Raw genomic sequence first — 24873 nt, forward strand, 5'->3', positions numbered from 1 at the left:
TATGCAAGTACATGTTCAACAACAACAACAACTACAAATTGCAACTTTTTGTAGTTTGAACAGCTGCAACGACTACAAGTTACCCTAGACTCTAATAAAAAACAAACTAGCAAAATAAAAATGTGTTTTAAATGGTTTCTGACTTTCTTAGTAAGAAATTCTTACACTCAGGGATAATAACGTTTATAATTTTAAAAATATTAATTATAAAAAAAAACATATTTCAGGATTTTTAACAAACAAAATTTTTTTTTTTTAATTTTTTGGTACTTTTTATAGTTTTAAATTTTTATTATATAAATTTAAGAAACTTATTCTTACTTAAAATGTTTATAGAAAAATTAAAAAATATTTTTACAATACATAAATAAATCTTAATACCATTTCTCAGGGTATTTAAAAATTGTAAATCTAGGTGCTTAAAATGCACACATGAATTGTTTCGTTTTGAAAGACAAAAATTTTAAAAATGCAACAATTGGAAATGTTTTAATTAAGAGAACAAATCGACAGATTTATATACCTCTTTAGTCTACAAAATATATGTAAGTTTTTCTCAGATTTTACACAATTTTATCGTTTTGAAGCAATGTACATTTAGCAAATAAAGGAAAAAATGTGTTAAAACATTATAATGGAAAGGTAAATATAAGTTTATTAATAATAAAATTAATTATGTAAAATAGGCACAAAAAATTAAATATAAGATTTAGCAAAAAGAGGCTAAGATTTTATTGGAAAAGGATAAAAAGTAATCAAATTTATTGAAAAATCAAAAAATAGATTTATTTGTTTGATTTGAATGAAAAAAATTATACAAAATAATAATTCATTTAAGTTTTGATTAAAAGAAACAAAAAATTATGTTATAATTTTAGCTTTATAAAACAAAAATAACATTGAATTTAAACTTTGGATATCAAAAATAAAAAATTAAAGCTATTTTATGGTTTTAAATAAATATAATAATTAAACAGTATTTCATAGTTGTTTTCATAAAGATAAAAAACAAGTTAAGATTAATTTGTATCATAAAAGTTAAGATAAAAAGTGTATGTTTTATAACGGACACCCCAACCAAAAATAGGATTTTTCCGCAGCGAGGGGAGGCTAAGCACATCATGAAAATGTAAGCAGCATAATTTGAGGGTCAGTTTTCGGTCAACCAGACATGCGTAATTTACAACTGTGTGTGTGTGTGTGTGTGTGTGTCTTATTTTTTGAATTTCAAAGTAAAACTGTAAAAGAGTCAACTAATTATAAGTTTAATGCAGTTGCTTGTTTTCTCGGCTTTTGCGAGGTTTTCCAGCAATGTTTTTTTTTCAGCTCACAATTTTTCGGGATTATCCGTTAACTGTGCATCATCAAAGGGCTGTCCATGACAACGGGGGGAGTGGGTTGGAGGGATCCAACAACACATTTTTGGTTCAGGACTTGGTTAGCTTTGTGTCCACTTGAACTCAATTGCGAATGGAATTTCATGAAGCGAGTGCTTTGAAAGCAGCAGGAAAAGGGGAAGAAGCTGCTTATCAGTGAATGATTGAGGGGGAATACAGGGTTACAAAAAAAAAAAAAAAGGACTTGAGTGCTTTTAGGCGATTCTCAAGCAAATTTCGAAAAGGCAAAAGGCTTCAAGAGTCATTAAGTTTATTAAGTGCCAGTGCAGATAATCCAAAATGAGTGCATGCCAAATGGAAAAGTAACGCAATTTACGCTCACATTCCAGACCCACCTACCCCCTGCCCCACCCCACCCTTATGGTAGCTGACTTCCCTCTCCCCCTTGGAGCAAACTTTAGCAGCCAAAAGTACACGAACAAGTGAAAGAGATAACAAACAATGTGCGGCTGCGGTACGGAACAAATTGCCACTGCAGCCTGCAAAACTTCTCTACAGCCCGCAAAGATAATCACTATCAAAGCAGTGCGAAAGAGAGCGAGAGCGAGAAAGAGAGAGAGAGAACAAACCTTGGCCGTATTACTTTTCTAGTGGTCACCATCTTATCGCTGCCGCAATGCTTGATGTAAAAATAATTTCTTTGTTATTTCAATGGCTTTTAGGTGACCAAGTAGTACACGCAGCTTATCGCAGTAATTCAAAAAAAAAAAAAACACAAAAATTTTTGCGGAAAACCACTCAGTATATGATAAGAACGCCGCTGCAATTATATGCAGCAAATGAAAAAAAAGATAAGACCAAAACACTGAAACGAAATTAGAGCATACAGTTGCCAACTCAATTGCTTTAAAAACTTTAGCAAACAGATATTCATTTGCTTGAATTTGAAAACAAATTCAAATTCAAATTTAAATTTAGATAATTTGTTATTTAATATATCGATTCTTATTCACTTAACAGCATGTCAATAGCTTGATGCTATGTGACTGCAGTAAGTTGAGTTGGCAGCACCGGTTATCGATAGCACTGATGACAACTGTTGCTTATTTGTTTTATGTACGCAGCTCTAAACTTTTGCTGGCAGTTTAATATGAAATACGCATACATATTGTTCTATTTCAATACTTTATATGCTGCATTGTTATTATGTTAATCTTTTGCCATGCAAAGTGAACATGTGTTTTTGCCAGCTGGTTGCGTGAACAGCGTACCATTTTGTTGACAAGTGCCGTTGCCGCAGCTTATTTAGCTTGGAACAGCGCCAGTTTTTTGAGCATTTGCTTTTTGATTTCCACCAGCGACGCGGGCGTCGTTTAATTTCGGTTTCAAGTCCGTTATTATTAATTAACATTTCAAATAATAAATTCGCTTTACCGCTTGCGTATTTTGTATTTTGTTTACGCTTTTGTTGTTGTTTTTTTACTGTGCATAATTATTTTGGAGGAGCATGACGACGCCGGGGGAACTGCTGCAGTTCATCAATTGCCGCCTGGTGCGCGACCATCGTCTCGTCCAGGACGATCTTTGGGTGCGAAATGGCAAGATCATCAATCCGGAGCCAGTTTTCTTCGATGAACAATCGAAGGCGCATCGGCGCATCGATTGTGGAGGTGCCATTATCGCTCCCGGCTACATCGATGTACAAATAAATGGTAAACATATGGCGAGCTGGGTTGAACGCACTTGTGTTTATACATATTTTCGCTTTTAATCAATTAACAAGGTCAAATCGCTTACAATTGACACTGTGTTCCAGTTATTAATATACTCGACACGATTACGCATAATCTGCGTTTTAATCTTATCGATACTGCATCGTAAACAATCGGAATTTGCAAGCATAAACGCAATGAATGAGAGCGTCGCAGCGGGAGAGAAAGAGTTAGAGAGTGCTTGGGCAGCAGTGTTGCCATTTTAGCTATTAATTAGCAAGACATTTTGCATTTTTAAAATGTCTATATAATGAAGAAGATTAATAACTGTTTTATTAATTTTTTAATAAATAATTTTTTATCAATTCGACACTGATGTATGATATTTGACACCAAGATTTGACCGTTACAAATGGCCAGACTTTAAAAAAGTAAAATAGGGAAAAACAGGAGGAAAAAAGTATAAAAAAAATCAAATAATAGAGGCTTAGCATAAATGTAGTGCAAAATAAGGATAAATTTATGATCTTAGTGTTTTTCTATACTTTAGTAGACTTTTAAACTCCATAAAAATAGCTAAATTGACAGCAGTAGAAAGTAAATAGCATAGCTATATTTAATGTTTTCTCCCCTCATCAACAGGTGGCTACGGCGTTGACTTTTCCTACGACAAAGACACCACAGAGGCGGGCGTAACGAAGGTTGCCCGGGGACTGGTGAAATGTGGCGTCACCTCGTTCTGTCCCACGCTGGTGACGTCACCCAGTGACAGTTATCACACCATATTGCCGCGCATTCCAAAGACAATTGAGGGAGGCGCCGGTGTTTTGGGCGTACACGTCGAGGGACCGTTTATAAATCCGCAAAAGAAGGGCGCACATCCGGAGAATTGTATACAGACCATAGACAATGTAGAACAGTCGGATTACAGAAGAAAAGAGAGTCTTTTTTAAGTATTTGTTTTTATAGGGTATGGCGACAGTGCGTGAAACTTATGGCTCCTTGGATGGCATTAAGATCATAACATTGGCGCCGGAGAAAGTCAAGGATGCGAGTGTTATACGGGATCTGGTGAATTCAGGCATTACCGTCTCCCTGGGTCACTCCATGGGCACCTTGAGTGATGGAGAACATGCTGTGAAGCATGGAGCGACCTTGATAACGCATCTCTTTAATGCCATGCTGCCATTCCATCATCGTGATCCGGGTCTGGTGGGATTGCTCGCCTCGGATGCGATTCCCCAGGGAAAGACTGTCTACTTTGGCATCATTTCCGACGGAGTTCATACACATCCGGCCGCCTTGCGTATTGCCTATCGAACCCATCCAGAGGGTTTGATTCTGGTAACGGATGCGATCTCGGCACTGGGACTCGAGGACGGAGTGCATCACATTGGACAGCTGCCGCTGGAGGTGAAGCAGGGCAAAGCATTTATTGCCAACACCGAGACACTCTGCGGCAGCATCGCCCCAATGGATGAGTGTGTGCGCATCTTCCAACGTTCCACAGGTAAATATTCACATTCCAAAGCTTCCAATCTATCGGTACTTATCACCAAGCTGTTAAATCGAGTCGTATATCGGTTTCAGTTACGATTTCGGTTATGTTATATCGAAATATCTTTGTAAATCGGTATCGAAATACCGGTTCACAAAAAAAAAAAAAAAAGTTTAAGGGTTCCGGGTTCAAAAATAAAATAATTCAAAATATGTTAAGTTTTTCTAATATTATTCAACTATTTGAGACTTCGGATTAAAATAAGTCATATTTAAATTTTCAATTTAATTTAGAATCTTATCAAAATTCGAATTTTTTCAATAAAAATTTTAATTGGCACAAAAATTCAAGAAAATAATAAACAAATTAATTTTTTGTGTTAAATTTAAAAAGTTTCGAATCTAAACCTTGGTTTTAGGGGTATATAAAACGGTTTGCAACCGGAATCTACGTCTTGCTTTATGGTTCGAACCGCCGAAAAGAACCTCTACAAAAAATTTGGTGGTTTGCAGCCTTGATGTTACCAAAAATTCTTTGATTTTAAAAAAGATCTGTTTAATAGGATCAATATTAAAGTTTAAAATTCAAATTAATTTGAAAAACGATCAGAACATAATTGAAATTGATTTCAATCGGTTAATACCGGTTAAGGTTAACGGTTTCGGTATCGACTAGTGACGAGAAAATGAGTATAAAATTCGACATATCGATAGATTGCAGCTCTTATTTTCAATCTTTAAAGAAAAACTGGTAATCGAATCATTCCAATTCACAGACTGCTCCAAAGTTTATGCCATAGAGGCGGCTTCACTGCATCCAGCCAAGTGTTTGGGCATCGAGGAACAGAAGGGAACTCTGGACTTTGATTCCGATGCAGATTTCATATTGTTGGATGACAATTTACAACTGTTGTCCACTTGGATATCTGGTGTCCGTGTGCATTCCAGCAACTGATGTCTCTCTCTCTGTTTCCAACTTTTCTCTCTCACTTTTTAATACACATAGAAAATGGCTGTTTGTTTGTTTATTGTTTTTTATTGGATTAGATGACGCTTTAAATTGTTCTTTATATTTAATCATTAAATCATTTGGTGTGGACAACTACGCTAAATCCATATACATTAACAAATAATAAGTATTACGAACGAAGAAAAAAAATATAGAATTACAATTATGCATAATAGATGTGTGTGTATATACAGTTAGTCAAGTAATAGTTCTGACAAAATAAAAAAATTAATTTAAAAAAAAAATAATAACGTTATTTCTTTGCTTTTTTATGTAAATTTTGTATTTTGAAAAAACAATTACTTGACTGACTGTATGAATATCTATATATGGTAGGCGCAATTGGCCTAAAGGCTAAGATATTTATCATTTTTGCCAATTGTGTATTTAGCGTTTGCAATTGTTGTTCATGTTGTTTAATATTTTCTTTTTCTCTTTTTTTTAAACATAATTACGTTAAACATACATTACGATATCATATTATCGATACACAATGTCATCGATCGCATCAAAAGATCCAAGTTTTTTCTCGTTTACATACACTTAATTTTCTCTTAGTTTTTATTTTAATATATATATATATATTTTCTTTCTCTTTTTGGCAATAACAGAACAAAAAGCAAGTTCAAGCTAAGCTAACTAACGGTAATATATCTATATGTATGCGAATTGAGGAGTTCAAATAACAACAAAACAAAAAATACAAAAATAGGGAAAATGAAACTAAAATCAACAGCAAAATGCGTGCTCTTTATGCATGTGTGTGTTTTTGTTGGTTTTTTTTTTTTTGGGTATATGTATATGTAAGTATAAAAATTGTTTATCGCTTTAAAAGTTTGCATTAGAAAAAACATTAGTTACAATTACAGTTCTCAAGTGAGGTTAAAAACGATACACACTCGTACTTGCATACATAAATAGTTGATATTTTTTTTTAGGTTTTAGTTTTTGTTTAAATTTAGTTTTGTTTGTTTTATTTTTATGTGGTATTACATTAATAACCATATACAAATACAAATACATTTCATGTGTGTGTGTGTGAGTAAGTCGCGTGTGTGCGTCTGTTTCGTCCGTTTCAGTTGCCGTTCGTTTCAGTTCCAATTCCGTCCGTTCCACAAGCCACAAATGAAAAATGCAGTGCAGCGGAAAAGAGGAAACTACATAAGTACATATGTATGTAGTTCTAGTTGTTGTTGCTTTTACTGTTCCTATTCCACTTGTTTCGTTCGTTTCGGTTCTGTTTGTTGTTGTGCGTTTACCAACACATTTTTGTTGTTGTTTATCTTGTTTTTCTTTTTGTTGTAAATTTTCTCCAAATTACACATTGTACAATATATGTATATTAAACTTTAGGTAGGTTCTTTTCTTGGTTGTTTCTGCTCTGTATGTATGTATGTTTGTATGTATGCGTGTGTCTGTGTGATTTTTTGCCTAAATTTATTGCTTTGTTTCTTTTACAGTAACTTGTTTTCGTTTTTTTTTTTTACACTGTCGTCCCGCCCAAATAACGGGATTATGACACTTGTTAGTTCAATCCATTCGCAGCACAGGAAATGTCATAAGTAAGAGCGAGACAACAATCAGATTGAGAACCATTGCAGTTACAGGGTTGCCACCTAGTAGAAAACGTAGTTTCTTTTTTCCTCGTAATATTAAACAACAATCACATTATAAAAAAAAAATTAAAATTACAAAAGAAACACACACAATAAAAAAAAGCAATAGGATTTGCCAAGTTTGATATATATATATATATATAAATGTGTATGTAAATGTATGTTTATATGCATGTATGTATGTAAGTAGTTTGTATGTATGTATGTAGATCACAAAACCAACCGCGAACGTTAAACTAACAAGTGTCATAACCGCATTACGCACAACACTTATTATAACCCGGCGCCTTGTCGCTATTGCCGCGATCAATGACCACACGTTCCTGATTCTCAGCCGATTCGCGTCCAGATGTTTTATCTAATATGGCCTCGGCAAGCTCACAAAATGCACGCTCAATGTTTGTATTTGATTTGGCGGATGTTTCCATAAACCGTATTCCATGCTCCCGAGCAATCTGTGTGTGTGTGTGTGAGAAAGAGAGAGACAATGAGTAAGAGTGAGCAAGTAAAGAAATTAATTTTTTTGAGTAGGAGTGTTGATAATATTAAAAGCATTAATATCGATCAATTTTCGATATGAAATACATAACATTTTTAAGCGACAAAAATATTTATAGTTTTAATACTTAAGCCTGTTCTCAAATTTGTCAAGTTTTTACTAGATTTTACGACTGCCTATACGAATGTCGAGAAGTAATAAGTAAGAATGTCAAAGTTTGAAAATTAGAACAAGGAAATTAAGAAGAAAAATTCGAAGAACAGTAATCAGGAAAGGTCAAAATCGAAAATATTGTATTGAAAATCATTTTTTCATTTTTTCTAGCAAAAAAAAATATGAGCTAACATTAATTTTCGTATTTGAAATAATTCATATTTGCGATCTTTGCTTTTTTCTACTAATACTTGATATTTCCTTTTTTATTATTTTTGCCGTTGGAATATATTTTTTAAGTTGATTTTCCTCTAATAAGTGATTGCTTTATTTCATGCTTAAGATTTGGCCTTTTTTGTAATTCCTAAGTTGTATTGCAAGGTTTTCTCTATTAATTTTTTATATTTCCCGAAGAAATGGTGAAAAAATGCCAATATATAATCGAAAATAAAGAAGAGAGTAACTATGGAATATCTGACTATTTTTTTTATCAACAAGCCTAATTTATAGTTGTTGTCTTACCGCCTCTCCACGTTCTTTGCTCACCACCCGCTTGTCCGTCATATCGCACTTGTTGCCCAATATCATCTTCTCCACATCCTCATTTGCATGCTGCAGAGTAAAGAGGGATAGAGATAAACGTGGAGTAAGTAAAAGTTATAGAAATTGGAAAAGAGAGAATACTGACCTCGTCTATATTCCGTAACCATTTGACAATATTCTCGAAACTTTTCTCATTTGTTATGTCATAGACGAGCATTATGCCCATCGCGCCACGGTAATAGGATGTGGTAATTGTGTGAAATCTCTCTTGGCCGGCAGTGTCCCATATTTGTAGTTTGATCTTTTTGCCCCTGAGTTCGACTGTTTTGATTTTGAAATCAATTCCTGCAAATGCAAAACAAACAACAAATCGATTAGTGACAATTATCGAGTTCAAACAAATGACGTCACTTGTTGTGACTTGTAATTATCGTTTATCGTTTATCATGACTTATTGATAACGATTCTTATTTAGTTAGTCAACGCATTTTATTTGGTATGCGATAGAAATGTATGTGTGTCTGTGTGTGTGTGAATCATATCGTACACACACATACACATACTCATAGCACATGTACAGTTTGTCAAGTAATTGTTTTGTCAAGACAGTTAATTTTATATAGTTATATAGTTAATATGCGATTATTTGTTGCTGTCAAACTAATTACTTGACATACTGTATGTGTGTATGCGTCACAATACTTAATCTAGTTAACCCAACTAACTGCTCGTTTGCAATGAGTGCATTATACTTATATAGCGGTTAACCAGCAACAACAACAACAAGAACAACATGAACAACAACAATATAGAATGCGATTAATGCGGGCTCCGATGGCAATTTCCAAGTCCAAAGGCTATCAGAGATCCGGCGCAAAAAAACCACGTACAGTTGGTCAAGCAAGTGTGTTGACAAGCTTAAATAAATACTTTTTTTTACACATTTATTTTATTATTCTATGGTTCTTCAAACAAGTATAAAAAATACAGATAAATATTTTTAATAAATTCAACAACTTTTAAAAATAAAAACAAATATGTGACTTTTGATTATATTGTCAAAACACTTTTATGTCTCACTGTATGTAAAGGCCACTTAGTGCATGTGCATAATAATATTAAGCACTGTTTGATTAAAAGATAATGCCACGCCCAAAAACGAAGATACAAGTGTCCGTTGTCCTTGTTGTTGCTTTTGGGCGCCGCCTACACACAACAACAACAACAAATGCCGCTTACAACGTATGTATGTATGTGTGCACACATACATGCAAGCAAACTCAGCAGGTACATATGCATGTATATACATAGATATGCTGTAGGTACTGTATATACAGTGAAACAAAAAAGTATTGGCATAACAAACATATGAGCGCAATAAATCATTCTTTTTAGTTCAAGATATACTACAAAATATTGACTCATTAAAATTAACTGCTTTAATACACACTAAATTATTAGAATTGTGCCCATATTTTCTCTTATACACTGTATGTATTTTCAAGTGAAGACTTTGATGCGCCATTTGCTTACCTATAGTTGATATAAATGTGGATGTGAAGGCATCATCCGAGAATCGAAATAGTATACAGGTCTTTCCAACGCCCGAATCTCCAATTAATAAGAGTTTAAAAAGTAAATCGTACGTTTTCTTTGCCATTTCACGTTACGGCACGCGCACAGACGCACACGCACTCACACACACACACTAGCCCACACACACGCACACACACTCGAGCACAGTTAGTCAGTCACACAGTAACTCAGATTCAACAGAACAAAGCACAATACACACAACAAGACGCACAGGTGACACAATTGTGTGTGTTGATTATTATGTTGCTTGTAATTGTTGTTATTGGCGCGCAAGTTGAGTGTCAATAATAATTACTGCTGAATTTTAAAACGCTATATATCACTTTATTTTTCTACGCATCTGCACAAATCGTATTTCACATTGTCCTGCCGACAATTTATTAGGTATGGGTTTCGATATCAAGATATCGATATTATATCGATATAAATGGGCGATCGCAGCAGTAAACAGTATGATAATGCGATATTTACATATATATAATATTTTTTATATGATTTTATATACGATATTATTTGTATATTAATATCGCTAGTTTCTTGCAAATCGCCATCCTTAGAATTTCCTTGAGTTGTGTGTATCGAATCGTTTACACCAAACGGTGTGGCAGCCTTGTTTCCCAGAAAAAGATCGATTTTCATTTTAAGATCATTAAAAAAAAAAAACTTCCATTTTTGTAATTTTCTCTAAGTTTAAATTTAGAATTTTTTATTTTTGCATACATTTTTTTCAATTTTTTGTCGAATTTGTAATACAGAAATCATGAAAGAAAATTCACTCACGATGGTTGAGACGTTGCCAACACTGGGCGAAGCAACTCTGTGTTTACAGAATGTTTTGGAGCACTACAGACCGCGACCTACATCAACAATGAAATGAGTTTAGTTTTTATTTACATTAAAAATATGCTGGAGGAATTATATATATTATGAGTTAGCAGCTGTTGGATTGATCAGTCGATAAAGCAGCAGCTCCGCACAGAAAACCAGGGATGCAATGCCGTAAAGAGCGCCCATAACGCTGTAGATGGCACTCAGCTGAGTTTCATGAATGCGACGCTGTTGAATCTGATGCAGTTGCTCCTGATCCTGATTCTGTCCCTGATTGTGCCGTTGGCCGTATTCAGCAAAGGCCGAGCGACGCCAGAAGGCGATGAATCCGCTGGCATCGAGACGTCGTATGAGATCCGTGAATTGTTTGTGGAAATACGAATGCTTGGGCAGATAAATGACCACCTGCTGCACATTGACGAGCTGCTGCAATGTGTGATAATTGGCCTGACGATTCGTGTCTCGCAGATGCGCCTTGGTCACATCAATGCCGGTTATGGCAAACATGCGACGTCCATTGGCCCGATGCAGTGCATCCAGAACATCTTCATCGTATGACGAGGCAACGTCTGTGAAGCTCTCCAAGTTGCGTGCCACCTGCGGCATCTCGCGTAACATTTGCAGCGTATTGGAGGTGCACATCGCCTTAAAGTCATTCCCCAGCAGCTGCTCAAATGAACTGGGCAGCGTCTCGAACAATTGCAGACGCATAAAGTGGAACAATAGCGATTGATAGACAATTCGCAATGGAATGCTGCCAAACAGCCAGTGGACATAGATGATGCGCTGCATCCAGCAGCGTGGTGGACGCACCAATGCCACGCCCAGCAGCAGCTCCAACACCTCTGCTGCCATTTCCCGCCAGCGCCACAAGTAAATGCTCCAATGGAGCAACAGTGCCGCCAACAACGTACGCCAAACAAGCGCCTGAAAGGGAAACGTGAGCAACGCCCAGCGACCAAAGCGGAAGTGTTCGATCTCCACGGTCGCCACGAGAGGAGCATAGTAATGGGCTGGCGGCGAGGTCATCAATTGATCGCGACGTATCGTTTTTCGGAAATAACCAATGCTCAGATTTGCACGTTGTTGTGTGAGCTAGAGTAAGAAAATTGTTGAGTCTATTATAGAAAAAATAGTTTATTATAGTCAAATTTCCTGCACGGTTTTAGACAGAAATGTACCATTTTTGTAAAAACGTCCCGACTATAGGCTTTCCCGCTTGTTATTTTAAAAAACTGCAATATTGTTTCTTTAATAACTTCCTAATGTTATTAGCCAATCATCATAAGACTTTTCCGAAAAAATTAATAGTCAACTGAGCGGATTAATTGTGTTTTTGACCTTTTGCAAGCTTTTAAAAGAAAACGGCATTAACGATTCTGATAAAACTAATGGCAATGGTAACCATTGAAATTTCGAACATTTTGGTATAAACTACAAATCTGACATAACTCGAGTTTAAATTTTATTGCCTATTAAAGTTTCCCACTCCTACGACAATACCATACAAAAATAACCGTTAACTATACAAAAAAAAATATATTTTTTTGGTGCAAACCAATTTGTTGAGCAATGTGTGGAAAGCCAAACAATATTATTTTAGAATAGTTCATATATTCAATTTAATAACCTTCAGTACAATATTCAATATCACAAATTTTGGGGCATGAATCTGCTTTGGTCACTAGACTTTCAACTCGTGCTAAAGTTTCTTTTTTAAATGATTCAATATACCAAGGAATACAAAATGTGTCAACCGTGGAGAATACTTGCCAATTCAATGGGTCCTTCGGCGGTGCCATTGGCCAATGCCAGCTGATACTTCTCCACATGCAATAGCGTTAAATTGTGCATTACGAGTGTAAAATTGAGACGCTGTGCCAAGTGATTGACCAACAAGACTTCAAAGCCACGGGCTAGCAACTGCGATGTCTGATTATCCCAGCTGAGTTCCACATATGGTGGCATGTGCCACAACACCAGCTTGAGTGGACATTGATGCATCTGCGTGAGTTTCTTGGGAAACATTGGTTCATTGATCATGCGATGGCCATCAAAGTGATTCACCAACTCGGGCTGTGCAGTCTGACACTGTTGTTCCCTATATGGAAAGTAGGTATAGATGAGAACCTCCACCTTTGCCGTCTGCACCATGACATTGCAGTTGAGCCAATAATGGGCCAGACAATGCTTAAGGATCAACTGCAACTCATGTGGTACGAACTCATCCCGATTCTGCAGAAAGATGAAGTAATACTCGTGATCATCGTAGCCAGCATTGTCCTCTGTAATCATCGTATCACTAGGAAAAAACATAAATTAGCACTGGTTTTCTTTAGCTAACAAGGCTATTTTTTTCAATAAATTCCTTATTAAAATATTTACCTCAGATATACTAAGTAGTTTTCTACTTCTTAATATATATATTTTTTGTAAGAATTAATGTTTTAAACAACTTTGGGACTTGAATATAGTTTGTTTTAGACTATTACCTCGGGTAAAGGTCATTATCTATTACTCTTTTTACTTACCGTAAGCTCTCGTAGGAGTCGACCAGTATTAGATTACAGAACTTTCTGCCGGGCACACGTACATGAGATGATCCGTTGATGTGCATTACTTGGACTGCAGTATCATTCAACGTGCTGATCAAATTTCCGAGCATATGCTCGAACCAAGGGGCCATCATTTTGTCGCGTGTCGATGCCATAATTACCAAGATGGGACTCAACTGAGCGAATACCTCCCGGATGACATAGTGCAGTGCATGGAGCACGAACTGATTCGCCTCCTCGTGCTGCATGCCCATGTATTTGCTCTCCACATAGCTGGCAAAGATTCCGCTGGCATTCATTGTGCACTACTGTACCTAGAGAGCGATACTTTCCGTTTGTCACCTGGCTAAAAAGTACGTACGATGGGGCACTGCCGATAATATCCTAAGTAAACAAGAGTGCCTAATTAAACAGAAACATTACCGTGACACTTTATACTCACATAAAATCCAAACTTCCCTTAAAATACACTTCCGATTCGTGTCCATAATTGTGACTCCCCTTTTTTTTTTACTGATTTTATCTTTTTATCAACTTTTGTTGACAGTAGCTTATGCTTTTTAATATAATGAGCAAGCAAAGTTAATTACGACTGTCATTTTAGACTTTTATTTTTTCAATTATAACAAAGCAGCACTTGCAAATAGTATTATGTACTCATTTGAAACAATTTTTTTTTTTTTTTTTAAATTAAAAATATTTATATTAACCAACATAATTTTACAATTCCAGTTTGTTATTATTTGAATAACGCGCCTGCAATGCAATGTTGTCATGCTGTAAAAAACCAACAATATAATAGCTAGCTGGCAACTCTCAAATTAATTGCAGCATTGCCAGACAATTGCAAAGCAAAGTCAACCGCTCCGCCCGCCCGGACCAACAAAGAAATCAACCGTGAACAAATTGTACATTTATTTATCTTATCGCAGCGTCTTCTTCTCGTTTGACCACGTCCAGCGCACAAATCCGTTCACACTCGACGCACACGCTGCTGTAATTACATTTGCCGGGAAGACACTGTAAAGCAATGTTGAAAATTGCAGCGGAGGGCATTGCGCCACGACTGGCGGCCTGTTGCCTTATCAATAGCAGTGCCCAGAGCAGCTGTCAGAGATTGGCGCCTCAGGCAGCCAAAGCCACACAAAAGTACCTCTCACAATCACAGATGCACTACAAGAAGCTGGTCATCAAGGATCACTACGAATTCGATCAAAAGGTAAGAGATACAGCACGGAAACAGTATGTCAAGTAATTGTGTTGACAATGAAAACAATTCTCATTTAATGTTATGGTAAAAAAAATCTTTGATTGAGTTATTGTTTTATTATAGTTTCTTATGGTTCTCTCTCTCTAAAGAACAAATTAATAAGAGAAATTTTTATATTCATTGGTTAACAAACAATTATCAATATGATTTTGTTCGTCAAATTAAATACTTGACACACTGTATCTGTTTACAAAAGTTAGATATATCCACTTGCATTACACACACAGACAAATGCCTTATGCAATGCAATATGTTCGATTTGTTGTTGTCTTTTGGCCGCTTTGGCGTACGTGAGCTGTTCCGCCCGTAACCAATGACGCATTTCGGCTATTTGTGTGTTATGCGCATATTTTTATGTACCCCATTCGATACCCTATAAACAAAACAGCAATGTGTCGACTGATAATAAATATTATACAAGTGCTAATGATTGGTGTTTAAATACAGCGTTTACAGAGTTGCCACATGCGTAAGATTTGTACTAAAACTAGAACACTTTCTTTATTAGAATCAGTTACTTTTTGAAACGGTAAAAATATTTGATTTCTTCATTGAACAATGGACATAAGTAAATGATTTCACTATATCAGTAACTTTATAAATATCCAATATTAACTGACAACATAAGAGCTTGCTTGCTACAGGGTATCTGTACGTCGACTTGCGTTGCTCTAGCTCTGTGTGTGTGCGACGCGCGTGTATGCAAATAAGCCAGAATGGTTTATATGCAAATAGATAAATAGATTTACTAAGTTGCGTTTGTTTTTCCTTCATTCTTTTGAAACAGGTCATCAACAGCGATAATCCGGTGATAGTGAATTTCCATGCGGAATGGTGCGATCCCTGCAAGATACTCACACCCAAGATGCTCGAATTGTTGGAGAATTCGGATGAAATTGATTTGGCCATTATCGATGTGGAGGCAAATCTGGATTTGGTCGAAACGTTCGAGGTGAAGGCCGTGCCGGCTGTTTTGGCCTTTCGCAATGGCGTCGTTGTGGACAAGTTTATTGGCCTGGTTGATGCCAACAGCATAGAGACGTTGATTGACAAACTGAAGCGCAAACAACAACAGAAGCAATAGATGCGTCAATTATTATATAGATATTATATTATTGTATTTTTGCGGCCTTAAGAATTTAATTGTGTTGCATGCCCCAAAGGGAGAGAGCTGGAGCAAAAGCAGATGATGGGCAGGATTAGCAAACGTGTTGTACTTTATACGAGTCCTCACAAAAATAGAATAGTAATTATGATTATACTTGTAATTAGCCAAATAAGCAATGCTCAATAAAATTGAACTGCTTCTCTGTTGGCTGAGACAATTGCTCCCTTTATCAGTCAGTTGGTCAATCAGTCAATCAATCGCACACTCAAACGGACAATACTGTTGGCATTAATATTATTTTATTCATAAGGGACCCATAAAGTTTTCCTGAAATGTTTTAAAAATGAGAGTCGTTTAAGTTTTTTAAAAAACGTATTTCACTAGAAAAGCTCAAATCTTTTTCAAAAGATGTTCTAGAAAAAAATGGTTATTTCATGCTAAAAGCCATTCTTGATGAGAGGCGGTAAACTTTTTGTTTTCATCTAACTTGTAATAGATTCCCAAAAGATATGTAACAGAGAAAGCTAAGTAATTATCCGACAAATACTTCAGTTATTAAAACCACGGCTATCAATTATGGTTCAGTTATAGAAGAACTAGTACATTTATAATTCACTGGTACCAAGTTCTGTCAAATCGGATAAAAATGCAATAATTATTTTTTATGGATAATATATCGTATATTTAGCTTTAGTTTCACATTTGTCTTGTTTTTAGTAAGAATTACGAAAAATGTTTATGCATATCTTTGTTTTTTTTTTTATTGTTTTTTTTTTAATGTAATTTTAGCTATGCCTTATACCAAATAGTTTAACAAAATTTGTTGACCAATGGCCAGCGGAACGAGCAGGGGGGGGAGGAGGGGGAACGAAGGGAATTTTGGATGGGAATTATTGCAACTTCAAGTTAAATATCAAATACAATTGTACAAGGATTTGATTCGTTTGAAATTAATACAATCGATATACGTATATATATAAATTTTCAAATACAATAATAATTATAATAATAAAATAATAATTAAAATAAAAAAATCATAAAAGCTTCAACATATACAGATATCGTAGCAACACAATTTAAAAACTAATGGATTATCAAACAACGAATACGAATCATAATGAAACAAAATAGTATATATAATAGTTTGCTAGGATTAAAAATACGGCCATATATAACATCCAACTGAAAGAAAAGATAATTATATTTTTTTAAATATCATTTTCCATTGAATTTGTAACATTTTGTCATGTGGATGTTATTTCAAAAGCATCCAAATGAGAAGGATGTTTGGAATTTTATGGAAAATAATTGTCTATTCATTTGTAAAAACTTTGTTGTCATTTTTTCATGTGGATATAATTTTGAAAAACTCCAAATGAAAGGGAAGAAAGTGAAATCTGTTGGAAAAACATTTACTATTGAATTTACAATTATTTATCGTTATCTTTTGTGAATGTTAATTAAATAAAATTCAAATGAGCGAGAAGAATAAAAAATTTTAAATCAAATAAAACATCATTTTCATTCAAAGAGTTAACAATTTGCCTGCTTTCTCATGTGGATGTTATTCGAATACAATCCAAATAAAAGAGCAGAGAAGAACACTCAGATGAAAAATGGTTTTCTATTAAATTTACATTTTCTTGCCTGTTTTTCATGTAGTTGTTAGTTGAATGACCTTCAAATGATAGAGAATTAAATAAATTTCTAATGGAAAATCATTCTTCATAAATATAGAGCTTCTTTCAGTTGGATGTCATTTGAAAAAAGGGTTTTGGTAGGCGTGGTGGAAGGTCATAACGATCGAAAGGCCAATCAATCGATGATCTTAGCGCGCCAGCTGTATGATGAGGGCGGCGCACATCTCAAAGAACTCCATGGTGTGGTGTCCCGTTGGCTGAAGTGGCATCACACCGCTGACACTTAAAGGCGGCGGCGTCAGGCTCTCCATGATGACATCATCGCCCTGTTCGACCTCATCGTTGGTCAGCGACTTGAAGTCGAGCAGATAACTCTTGGCATCCACCTGATACAATTGCAGCGACATCTTTGAGAATTTGCCCGTCTTCACATTCTGACGCCGTACACGCACATGATACGGATTGATGATCTTCCACTCGTAGCTCAATGCTTTCATGGCACGATAAACCTCGAGCATAATGTCATTCGGTTTACTCTGCGATCGTATGCCCAGATGCCATTTGGCACGCTTGATTGGTGTGCCGCCACGTGCTGTCTTCTCCGGGAAGGCACCTCCGCCCGTATTCTGTACGGCGCGTTCGCGTATGTGCGGTGCAATGCGTTCCGGATGTGGTCGTATGGTGGGCCCACCACCACCACCAGCGCCAGCACCACCAAGATTAAGGCTGGGCGCACCATTATTATGATGCACAGGCGTGGCACTGCCCGAACTGGCTGCAGTGCCGCCACCGCCAATGATGACGGTCGCCACGGGCTCGTTGTTGCCACCACTGAGACGCGAGGGATCGTGGGGCGAGTGGTGGTGCTGCATGGGCATTGTGGGTGGCGGTGAGCCGGCCACAAAGAAATTATTTATCTCGCTTATCTGTGTGGCAGCATCGTCCGCAAAGCGTTTGTTGTCAATGATCAGATGATAGGCGATCGCCAGCTGATCGTGCGGATCACCGCTGAGCAGGGAATTGTGCACCTCGGATTCCTTGACGCCAAATTTGGTGCACACCTCGGCCACCGCATATGTGTCAATCACATTCGAGTCCTGCTCGATCGATGAGGGAAACAGATAGGCGGGCAATTCCTTTTGGAACCACTCATGCTTCTTAATCTCCTCGATGGTGGCACGCTTCAACGGATCCACCTGCAGCATTTGACACACCAAATTCACCACCTGCTTGTTCAAATACTCCGGTATGGGAAAGATCCCCGACTTGATCTTACGGAACAGTGACGGCACATGCTCATCATCGAACGGCAATGTGCCGCACAGCAGAGCATACAAAATGACGCCACATGACCAGATATCCACCTCGGGACCAGCATACAGTTTACCCGATATCACCTCCGGTGCCGCATAATTGGGTGAGCCACAAGATGTCCTCAAAAATTCACCATCCAACATCATATTGGACAGTCCAAAGTCGGCAATCTTCACGTGCATATTGTGATCGAGCAGTAGATTCTCTGGCTTCAAATCCCGATGCACGATCATATGACGATGACAGTAATCCACGCCAGATATTATCTGCTGAAAGAAACGTCGCGCCTGATGCTCCTGCAACTTGCCATGCTTCACAATGTAGTCGAAGAGCTCTCCTCCGCTCACATACTCCATGATCATGAATATATCCGATGGGGTAGAGATCACCTAGCCAGAGAAAGAAACATGAGATTAACAAGTGTTTCAACAGTTGTATATGTAATTGAATCAGACGGGAGTATATCTAATTACACTCTGTATTTAACAATTACAAAGTGTTTTTCAGTGTTTTCGAATGAAAAAAACGTGCATTACATGCAAAAGGAGGCCAGACCGATCCCGGGAACAGAGCTGAGAATAGTGAATACGTTTTATAATATTCTATCTCAAAACTTTGTCAAAACTAAGCAGATTTTCAAGTGGAATGTCATTTTGTAAATGATTTGGCCTCTAAATTCATTCTGCATTCAAATTTTATTGAATTTGTTAAAACAAACATTTTCTTCTAGATTCTACTAGATATTGATTTCGATGCTAAGGGTCCCCCCTTTGAAAATTTGAAAATTTTAAATCTCAAGTTTTCACTTTTAATCAATTCCTTATGTCGTAATTAGTATAAAACAACAGTTAAAACTTGTTTCTGGGACCTTTCATTTTTTTGTAAAAAATCATGTCAAATCTGACAAAAATTTTGACTTGTAAAGTTGTTAGGTCAAGGATCTGACCAACTTTGAACTTCCATAACTGGCAAAACTTAACCGATTTTTAAACGGAATGTCATTTTAATCATGGTTTGGCATCTTAATTAATTCTGCATTTAAATTTTGTTCATTTAGAAAATTTTATTATTTTCGACTATCATAGCCATGGTTTGATTTCAATGCTAAGGGTCCCCCCTTTGATATTTTGAAAATTGAAAATTTTAAATCTCAAGCTTTCACTTTTAATCAATTCCTTATGTTGTAATTAGTATAAAACAACACTTTAAATTTGATTCTGAGACCTTTCATTTTTCTGTCAAAAATCATGTGAAATCTGACAAAAATTTTGACTTGTAAAGTTGTTAGGGCAAGGATCTGACCAACTTTGAACTTTCATAACTTTGGCAAAACTTAACCGATTTTTAAACGGAATGTCATTTTAATCATGGTTTGGCATCTTAATTAATTCTGCATTTAAATTTTGTTCATTTAGAAAATTTTATTATTTTCGACTATCATAGCCATGGTTTGATTTCAATGCTAAGGGTCCCCCCTTTGATATTTTGAAAATTGAAAATTTTAAATCTCAAGCTTTCACTTTTAATCAATTCCTTATGTTGTAATTAGTATAAAACAACACTTTAAATTTGATTCTGAGACCTTTCATTTTTCTGTCAAAAATCATGTGAAATCTGACAAAAATTTTGACTTGTAAAGTTGTTAGGTCAAAGGTCTGACCAACTTAAAATTTCCATAACTTTGTCAAAACTAAACCGATTTTCAAGCGAAACATCATTCTGATCATTGTTCGTTCTCTGAATTCATTCTGCATTTAAATTTTGTTCATTTAGAAAATTTGATTATTTTCGACTATTATAGCCATGGTTTGATTTCAATGCTAAGGGTTAATTTTAAATTTTTACTTTAATATGTTGTACCGTTACCTAACCGGCATTCGTTCAATAATGAAGACAGCTTTCGTTTTGGAATTTCGTATTAATTGGAATCAATTCTCATAACATTTGTAGTGGAAACAGTGTAATTCAATGTAAGAATATCTGGAGTTCTACATACATAAATAAACTGAAAACACACGCAAGAATCTTGGCTTACATTCGTCGTAGAGAAGTCAAAAGCCAAAACAACATATTGTTTATACAATTTGTTTATGTTTGCTTGTTAAAGATCGTTTAGTAGGTTAAGTGCCATGTTGTTTAAATAATTATGGAATAATTATAATTAGAGAACTTGAAACTGTAACTATAAATTCAATTTCTCAACACATTGAATCAATAGTTATATACAAATTTAAAGAATTTTTGGGCTTCTAACTCTAAGATGCGTTTGTTTATGCATTAGAGGTGTTAATATTTGAAAAAATAAAAAACATTAATCATTGTACTGAAATTAGGTGGCAACGCTAAAATTAAATATGAATTAAACAAACATCATCATCATATTTTAACGGCCGATAATTGGCAAGGGGAAACAGAGGTAAGAATAACGGTTAAAACGTTAATCGATTACGATATTATCGCAATTTCAATGACTCCAATGTTGAAAAAGATAAAAAAAAAAAAATTGTTTACATGCAACGGACCCGCTGAGCAAAATAAACTATATAGTTCATGAAAGACTGAATAAGTTCACTGGTTCATTTTAATGACCCGTTCATTTGAGCTTTTTCAGAACGAAACGACCCAACTCTATCGGTTAGCGCTCATCAGGAATATCTACATATATATATTATATGGGGTTTGCCACGCCCACTTCTGACTGTTGCATACACTTCACACATTTAATAAACCCTGGTTGCAGGGTATACAGGTTATTTACAAAACAAAAAGTACGCTAGAGACGTGACGTCACAGAGACAGAGAGAGAGAAAGGGGGAGAGAGAGAGAGAGAGAGAGAGAGACTCACCTGGTAGAGCTTGATAATGTGCGGATGGCGGAAGAGTTTCAAGTTTTGTATCTCGCGTCGTATCTTGCCAACAACATCGAGACTCTTGATCTTCTGCCTGTTGAGTATCTTGACGGCGACCTTGAGCCGCGTTATCTGATGCTCACCGATTTTCACCTTGCCAAAGGTGCCCGTGCCAAGTGTTGCACCAAGCAGATAATGTCCGATCTTCACCAGAGGTTGACCATTCACGCTGCCCGCTGCAGCCGCCTCAGCGGCAGCGGCCCTCAGCTGTGGCATTTTCCAGTTCCAATTCCAATTCCAGTTCCAGTTACACCGTTACCGTTATCCTCCTTATTCCAGTTGCTATTGTTATTGTTGCCGCACACAATTGCGTCTGCTAGTCTGTGTGTGTGTGTTTGTATTTTTGAAGGCTATCTGAATTTGGGATAACGGGATGTATTTACTTATTGTTGTTGTAGTTGTTGATGTTGGTTGGCGCTTAACGCGCCTCGATAATTTCCGCTTCTTTCCCCGCAAGAGGTCGATTATCATTTATTGCGTATTCCGTTTCCCAAGGCATAGGCAAATAAATATATTTTTACTTTTGCCTGCTTTGCTCACTTTGTCAGTCTCCGTTTACACAATTCACATGCACTCAAACACTCCAGCCGTATTGTGGCGTAGAGCGCTAGGTCAGCAATTGTAAATAAATCACGTTTTGGTGTCGTATTTGTCGTCCTGCTATTGTCTTTCAGCTGCTTATTTTCTTTCTTTTTTTGCGCTAATTGTGCCCAATGGCAATGAATGCAGGGTTGCCAGCTTTTTTGAGGAAAAAAGAAACACAGCTCGAGCGTCGGAGCTGCCACCAGGCCCAAAAGGTTGGTCCCACTAAAAAATTAACAATTCTCCGTAGACTGACAAACTGTAAGCCTTCTTTAAAATGTTTACCATCATTTTATCTAATTTCGAATCTTAAATTTTCATCAAATTTATTCCTTTTTTTATTTTGTTTTTGCATTTTTAAATTTGCAATTTTGTTAGTGCTGACAGTTTGGCCGTCAGTGTTGAAACGGCACAGCTGATTTACAAATGTAGTAGCAGTGCTGCCAACCTGTAAAACGGGCTGGCAGATTTAGGCCCATTTTCAAATTGTGACCAATGTTAAGTTAACAGAGCTGTTAACATTTTTAACATTGCGCGCCAAATTTGAATTCAAATTGAAATTTACTCCGATTGATGCAATAAGAAAATAGTTTTTTTTTTTTAATTTGTTGTTTTTTTTTGTTTGCTTGAAACACATTTATTACACGTACTTGCAGTAGCTTTTCGGCTTTAATACATCCATTAGTGTACTTCATTTAAAATAGCAATAAAAATTGACTTTTTTAACTCAAAATTAAATATAATTATTTATATATATAAATATATATATGTGGTAGACTTATAGCATATTTAATGCTAAGTATTACTCTGTATTCGCGACGGTATTTATGTACCTGTATTATCATTTCCTACAAGTACAATTCAACTATTCGAAAAAAGGTGCCTCAATTACTATCAATTATTACATTTACATATTATGTAAATACTTATGTGCTACAATTAACTCCCCTGTCTGACTGTACCTATTTTCTACATATACATACATTTACTTATGTATAACTCTCTTCTTTTCTATGCTAAAGTTTTCCCTCTCTTTATCTCGCTTTAAGTTCAACTATCTCTATCTCTATCATTTTCATTCTGTGAGCACGCCATTTTGTTTACGCTCTCTAACCATCTCTTTCCTTCGTTCTGTTCTTTCCCTGTGTTTCTCATTCGCTCTTATACTAATATCAAATACATTCTATATACAATTTTATATGCTATAATTTGCAATTACTTTGTTTTTTTCTTATTCACTTGCAGTGATGTTGTTGATGCAGTTTTTGTTCTTTTAGTTTTGTTTATTATTATTTTAGTGTATGTATATTTTATAAATTTCTATAAATTTAGATTTGTTGCAAAAAAATGTCCTTAACTATAATAATGCTATACGACTAGTCTCTAAAAATTAATAAAAAAAAAAGTCAGTTATCAATTATTAATATTATATTTCCTTTTTGTTTTTTTTTTATAAAATATTTGTGTGTGTGTGTGTGTGTGGAAGTATGTGTGTTCTCTCTGCTCTTTGCTTTAGACTACACATAGCATCTCAATACATCAAAATTTATCTTTATATGAAATGCGTTTTTTTTTTTAATTTATCAATTTACAATCAATTTTTTGTGTATAAATTTCTAGATTTGAAAAACATAATTAAAGTTCTCTCTGCTCTTTGCTGCACTCAACACACATATTTGTACATCAACACATCAAATTGGCGCTTTTTTTCTTTATACAATTTATCAATTTACAATTTTTTGATTTTTATAGTATATAATTCAATTAATGTTAGTATCAATTGTTTTAAACGTTGATTTTTCTATGCATTTTCAATAAAAACTCAATGGAAATTGGAGTGTGTGTTGTGTGTGTGTACTTCGGAACAATCATACATATTTCTAAGCTATGTATTTTAATTGCAGAGAGCCAGAGAGTTAATTGAAGAATTCTTTTGCTTCTTCTTCTGCACAACAAGTGAGATTTTTTTTTTTTTAATTTTTTTTGCTGCATTTTCTTTTACATTTCTAGTATTGTTTTTCGGTTTCTGTTACTTTTCTAGTTCTGTTCAAATATCATTTTGATCGTTTGCCAATTAAAATGAACGATCTCTTAAGTTTGCCTTGATTTTTGTTTCTGTTTTAAATCTTTTTTTTTTTGTTTTTGTTTCTTAGCCACATTTTCACAGCTGTTTCTGTTCTTGGCTTAAACACACATGGATGTTTATAGTTTTTTGGGTTATCTAACTATATATAAATCTTATATATGTGTACATAATATGTATGTTCTTTCTTTTCAGCACATAGATTCATGAATTAACAACAAGTAGAACAACGACAACAACAACAAGTCTGATTATTAAACATATAGTTTTGTTTTCTTTCATTTAATTGCTGCCACCGCCTGCGCGTCTTGTCAGCGCTTCAGATTCAGTTTCAGTTTCTGCTTCTCTTTCATTTTCAGTTTTAGTTGCAGTTTCAGTTTGTGTCTCAATTTGTAGCTCCGTCTGCATTTGATTCTCATCAGCTCGTTGTCTCTGACATCGAAGCCGCGTTTGTTGCTGTGCCTGTGGCTGTGTCTGCAACTGAGTTTGTGTCTCTGACTCTGACTGTCGTTGTGGTTGTGTGTGCACTTGTGCCTGCACCTGCAACTGTTGCCGTGTTCTTGGCTGCACAGGTACCACCTCATCGGTTTCCAGCTCAGTCTGTAATTGTAATTGTTGCATTT

The 24873-nt window shown here is 35.7% G+C and overlaps 6 protein-coding genes across 6 annotated transcripts; 2 read left to right on the top strand and 4 right to left on the bottom strand.

Moving 5' to 3' along the window:
- Nucleotides 1-2539: 2539 nt before the first annotated feature.
- LOC117794423 (N-acetylglucosamine-6-phosphate deacetylase) lies at nucleotides 2540-5705 on the top strand. Its single transcript, XM_034635014.1, has 4 exons — nucleotides 2540-3049; nucleotides 3692-3960; nucleotides 4019-4559; nucleotides 5323-5705. Exons 1-4 carry the CDS (start codon nucleotides 2845-2847, stop codon nucleotides 5499-5501), a joined length of 1194 nt encoding a protein of 397 aa, XP_034490905.1. The 5' UTR covers nucleotides 2540-2844; the 3' UTR covers nucleotides 5502-5705.
- A 122-nt stretch (nucleotides 5706-5827) lies between these two features.
- On the bottom strand, nucleotides 5828-10326 carry LOC117794435 (ras-related protein Rab-10). The gene is made up of 4 exons (XM_034635024.1): nucleotides 9900-10326; nucleotides 8512-8711; nucleotides 8346-8435; nucleotides 5828-7626 (listed from the first exon to the last, which is right to left on the bottom strand). Exons 1-4 carry the CDS (start codon nucleotides 10024-10026, stop codon nucleotides 7429-7431), a joined length of 615 nt encoding a protein of 204 aa, XP_034490915.1. The 5' UTR covers nucleotides 10027-10326; the 3' UTR covers nucleotides 5828-7428.
- Nucleotides 10327-10886: 560 nt separating this feature from the next.
- LOC117785635 lies at nucleotides 10887-11819 on the bottom strand. Its single transcript, XM_034623746.1, has one exon. The coding sequence runs from the start codon at nucleotides 11817-11819 to the stop codon at nucleotides 10887-10889; it is 933 nt and encodes a 310-aa protein (XP_034479637.1).
- A 607-nt stretch (nucleotides 11820-12426) lies between these two features.
- On the bottom strand, nucleotides 12427-13441 carry LOC117794100. Its single transcript, XM_034634581.1, has 2 exons — nucleotides 13322-13441; nucleotides 12427-13092 (listed from the first exon to the last, which is right to left on the bottom strand). Exons 1-2 carry the CDS (start codon nucleotides 13405-13407, stop codon nucleotides 12543-12545), a joined length of 636 nt encoding a protein of 211 aa, XP_034490472.1. The 5' UTR covers nucleotides 13408-13441; the 3' UTR covers nucleotides 12427-12542.
- A 733-nt stretch (nucleotides 13442-14174) lies between these two features.
- On the top strand, nucleotides 14175-16000 carry LOC117794101 (thioredoxin, mitochondrial). The gene is made up of 2 exons (XM_034634582.1): nucleotides 14175-14564; nucleotides 15403-16000. Exons 1-2 carry the CDS (start codon nucleotides 14376-14378, stop codon nucleotides 15697-15699), a joined length of 486 nt encoding a protein of 161 aa, XP_034490473.1. The 5' UTR covers nucleotides 14175-14375; the 3' UTR covers nucleotides 15700-16000.
- Nucleotides 16001-16485: 485 nt separating this feature from the next.
- On the bottom strand, nucleotides 16486-22375 carry LOC117794096 (5'-AMP-activated protein kinase catalytic subunit alpha-2). Its single transcript, XM_034634578.1, has 2 exons — nucleotides 21523-22375; nucleotides 16486-19066 (listed from the first exon to the last, which is right to left on the bottom strand). Exons 1-2 carry the CDS (start codon nucleotides 21799-21801, stop codon nucleotides 17552-17554), a joined length of 1794 nt encoding a protein of 597 aa, XP_034490469.1. The 5' UTR covers nucleotides 21802-22375; the 3' UTR covers nucleotides 16486-17551.
- Nucleotides 22376-24873: the final 2498 nt, after the last annotated feature.

The sequence above is a fragment of the Drosophila innubila genome, chromosome X, assembly GCF_004354385.1.
Source record: "Drosophila innubila isolate TH190305 chromosome X, UK_Dinn_1.0, whole genome shotgun sequence".
Classification (NCBI taxonomy): domain Eukaryota; kingdom Metazoa; phylum Arthropoda; class Insecta; order Diptera; family Drosophilidae; genus Drosophila; species Drosophila innubila.